Source organism: Plasmodium reichenowi, chromosome 10 (assembly GCF_001601855.1).
Source record: "Plasmodium reichenowi strain SY57 chromosome 10, whole genome shotgun sequence".
Classification (NCBI taxonomy): domain Eukaryota; phylum Apicomplexa; class Aconoidasida; order Haemosporida; family Plasmodiidae; genus Plasmodium; species Plasmodium reichenowi.
In genome coordinates this window covers 728,255-732,698 of record NC_033655.1, presented here as the reverse complement: position 1 = coordinate 732,698, position 4,444 = coordinate 728,255, and the positions used below count along the sequence as shown (strand labels likewise).

Here is a 4,444-nt window from a genome sequence, read left to right as displayed (position 1 = left end):
TTATATGAAAAAAGGTCCGTTTTTGTTCTTAAAAATGTTGATGAAAAAAGACAAAAAAAAAAAAAAAGAATATAACATTACATTTATGTATATATATCTATGTGTGCATATCCTTTTAGTTATATTTTATTATCTTTGAATATATACAATTCATAAATTAATATATTTCAATATGGTTGCAGATAATTGTGACGATATCGAATTAAAAATTTTAGAAGTATCTAAATTTATTAGAAAATTATTTATATTAATGTTATTATTTTTGTTCTTTATGTTATTCATATATACAGTATAAATATCATCAATGTTTCCAAGGTCTACTTCGCACATCCACAATTGAAAGAGAATATGATGAATTAATTTTTTTTTTTTTTTTCCAAATTCTTGTTTCTTTTCTTTTGACAATAAAAAATAATTATGTTCATTAGTATGTATATGTTTGTGTTGACTATAATATGGTATGTCTTTTTTTGTATTATGATCAGAGGTTAAATTATCACAATAAATATTATTATTATTATTATTATCACAATAAATATTATTATTATTATCACAATAAATTTTATTGTTATTATTATTATTATTATTATTATTTATATTTTTCATTTTTGTTAACTTTTTCATATTATGCATTTGCTTTATTTCCTGTCCCTGTATATTATCCAAAATATCCACATGTTTTTCTTCCCCTATTATTTGCCTCTTTTCATTTTGTCCAAATGTTTGTTGTAACATTTTGTATATATCTGTACTATATTTTAAAAGATTATCAAATGAAAATAAATTTGTTTTTTGATTTTTATTTTCATCTAATTTTTCCATATCCATAAGTTGAACAACATGGAAAATATTTTTTTGAATGTCTTTAAATTTGTTACTTATATTATTAAATATTTTAATAATTAAAAATAATTTAAAATTATCGGTATCTTCTCCATTATGATCTGGTGTATATATATCTTCATATATGTTAAAAATGTTATCTTCATTTAAGCAATGTATATTATTTTTATTTATATATCTTTTCTTTTTTCCTTTTAATTTTGAACAATGTAGTATATTTGACTTATCATAATAATCATAATTAGAAAGATGTACTTCTTCACATATGTTCTTATTTGTGTCAAAATGATCCTTCATATTATACTTCACATTATCGTTCATATTATACTTCACATTATCGTTCCTATTATCCTTCACATTATCGTTCATATTATACTTCACATTATCGTTCATATTATCCTTCACATTATACTTCACATTATCGTTCATATTATACTTCATATTATCCTTCACATTATCGTTCATATTATCCTTCACATTATCGTTCATATTATCCTTCACATTATCCTTCACAGGATGATGCACAGGATGATGCACATTTACCTTCATGTCTTCATTCCTCTTTTCCTGTTTATTATTACTATAAATAATTGTATATTCCCCATTTCGTATATTTCTTCCTACTAACTCATGATCACCCTGTGTAATGTCCGTGGAAGTATATTTATTTGTATGTTCTCTTTCCGTTTTTATAATAAAGTCGTCTAAGGCCTGCTCTATAAATATTTTATATTTATAAAATTTTTCCTTTAATAAATAAAACTTAGTTTTAATCTGATATATATTATAATCAGGAAATGATATTAATTTATAAAGATGAAATGATTTTAATTGTATCATATTTGGATCATCATTATTTAGTTTATTACATACAAGTCCTTTTCCATTTTTCTTTTCATAGGTTACATAAAAGTTATTTTGTTTATCTTTGTTTTTATAATAACAAGAAGATGTATTATTATATCTTTCATTTTCCTGATTAATTATGATATCACAACTTTTGTTATTAAAAATAGGATTGATATGTTGTTCTGAATGTTTTCTATCATATATATTAATTTCATCTATAATCGTATCATTATCCCTTTTATTTAGAATATCATCTTGTGCTAACTTCAAAAAAGAATCATCCAAATGAGAAAATAAAATACTTCTACTAATTTTTAGCTTCCTAGATCTAAACATTAGAGCTCTAATAGTTGTTATCCAATAATGATATTCACAAAAACTTTTACATGTTAAAATTATTTTTTTCTTTTCATTATTATAAACAATACAAAAAGATAACTTCTTTAAAATATCTATTTTATAATGTTCAAATAATTTATTATTTTTATAATTTACTTCTAAACTATTTATATCATTAAAATATATTTTACATTGGTCATCTTGTTTTCTAGATGAATACCATTTTATAAAATTTAAATCTTTACTTACAAAAAAATATCTTAAATGAGGAATATTAAAAACGGTTAGTTTTAATAAATTACAACCTTCTTTTGTATATTCAATAGCCCTAAGTACTTCTCCAAATTTTAGTGGGTCTTCTAATATGTTGTCTTCAAATGTGTTGTCTTCAAGTGTGTTGTCTTCAAATGTGTTGTCTTCAAATGTGTTGTCTTTTAATATATTATCTTTTAATATGTTGTCTTCAAATATATTGTCTTTTAATATATTTTCCTTTAATGTGCTCCCTTTTAGTATGTTCCCTTCTGTAATTATGTCTTTCTCTTTAATCACTTTCCTTTTATTATTAATTATTAAATATTCCTTATCATTTTTAATTTGATCGAAACAATCATAATTATATATATTATCATATATTTTTTTATAGTACATTATATTCTTGTCATCGAATGGGAGTGTTACAATAGTATGATCGCCTTCACGTGATAATGTAGAATCTTTTTCTTGTTCCATATTATATATATCCAAATTTTTATTTTTTAAATTATCATCTTCATATATTTCAGGATAAGTATTATTATATTCATATGATATTCTTTCTATACGTACAATATAAAAATTTTCACTTGTAAGTTTCTTACAAAAGGTCAGAAGGTTCTCTCTCATGTCTTCAACCTTAATATTCTTATTCCATATATAAAGATATTTTTTTTTGTCATACCAAATGTATGCTTTGTACATATTCTCATCATGTATGTATTCATTATTATACGGAGGTTGATTTTTATCACATGAGGGTTTTTTTTTATATATGCTTTCTTTATGTTCATACATGTTTTCATCTTTCCCTTGGTGCATATGAGGATAATTATATTCCTCAAATAAATTATATTTAAAACAATGTTCCAAGGTTTTGCTATCATTACTTTTAAATAAAATATCGTCTTGAATATTTCTTAAGATTTTATCAATTGAATTTGCTGTCGATTCGTTTTTCTCGTCCTCTTCATCTTCATCATCTTCTCCATTTTCATCATCCTCTTCATTTTTCTTGTGTATATTACCATATGAGCGAATGGGAACATCATTATCTTTATTTATATCGCTCTTATCGTTACAACATTTATAAAAAGAATTATTCTTCTCATTATTTTTGTTATGTATATTATTATGTATAGTAGGACTATATTCATTATAAAAAAAATCCTTGTCCACAATACTACTCGCATGATCATTTAAATGAATTGATCTATCTTTTATTATGTCCTCATTTTTATTATGCATAACTTTCATATTGTTATAGGTTTCTTTATTTTTACTTATCATTTCATTTTTGTTTTGTATATTATATAATTTATTTGTTGAATCGTAACACAAATTATCATCGTTCATATACATTTCTAAATCTGAAAAAAGTTCCTTCTTTTTACCCTCCTCCAACGACTGCTCGTAAAATTCAATTTTATTATTTGACATATTTTTAAAAAAATAAAATAAATAAAAAAAATAAAATAAAATAAAAAAAGGCGGAGAGGTGGATTAATACGCTACGGAAGTATATATAAATAAATAAATATATATATATATATATATATATATATATATATATATATGTATAACAATGTAAGCTAAAAATACGCTTTAAAATAAATAAACACATACATAAATATATATATATAATATTATATATTTTTTTTTTTTTTTTGTAATACACAAAAATGGGAATAAAAATACGTACTTTTACCTTTAATAGGACAAAAAAAATAACAAAAAAAAACAAAACATAAATATAAACATATAAACATATAAACATATATACATATTATATATATATATATATATATTTATGTGTTTTATTTTATCTCCATTTTGTAATAAAGACAACGGATAGATTAGCATAGATAAAAGTTACCAAAAATATTTTGTTTCAAAAAAATAAAAAAATAAATAAATAATATCTTATAAAAAAAAAGTAAATTCTTCCTAGTTATATTATTTAAATGAAATAATAAAAAAATCAAATAATGATTATAAATATAAATATATATAATATATAAATTAATATTATTTTTTTTTTTTTAAACAAATAAATATAATTATAATTGCATATGAACATAAGAAGGGGAACATTTATATATTATATATATATTATGCATATCAGAAAAAATATAATATATATATTATATATATATAT

At 21.1% G+C, this 4,444-nt stretch overlaps 1 protein-coding gene across 1 annotated transcript; it reads right to left on the bottom strand.

The window, feature by feature from the left end:
• Positions 1–150: 150 nt before the first annotated feature.
• PRSY57_1019000 (hypothetical protein) lies at positions 151–3,726 on the bottom strand (the record flags this gene model as incomplete). Its single annotated transcript, XM_012907779.2, has 1 exon — positions 151–3,726. The coding sequence occupies one exon, from the start codon at positions 3,724–3,726 to the stop codon at positions 151–153; it is 3,576 nt and encodes a 1,191-aa protein (XP_012763233.2).
• Positions 3,727–4,444: the final 718 nt, after the last annotated feature.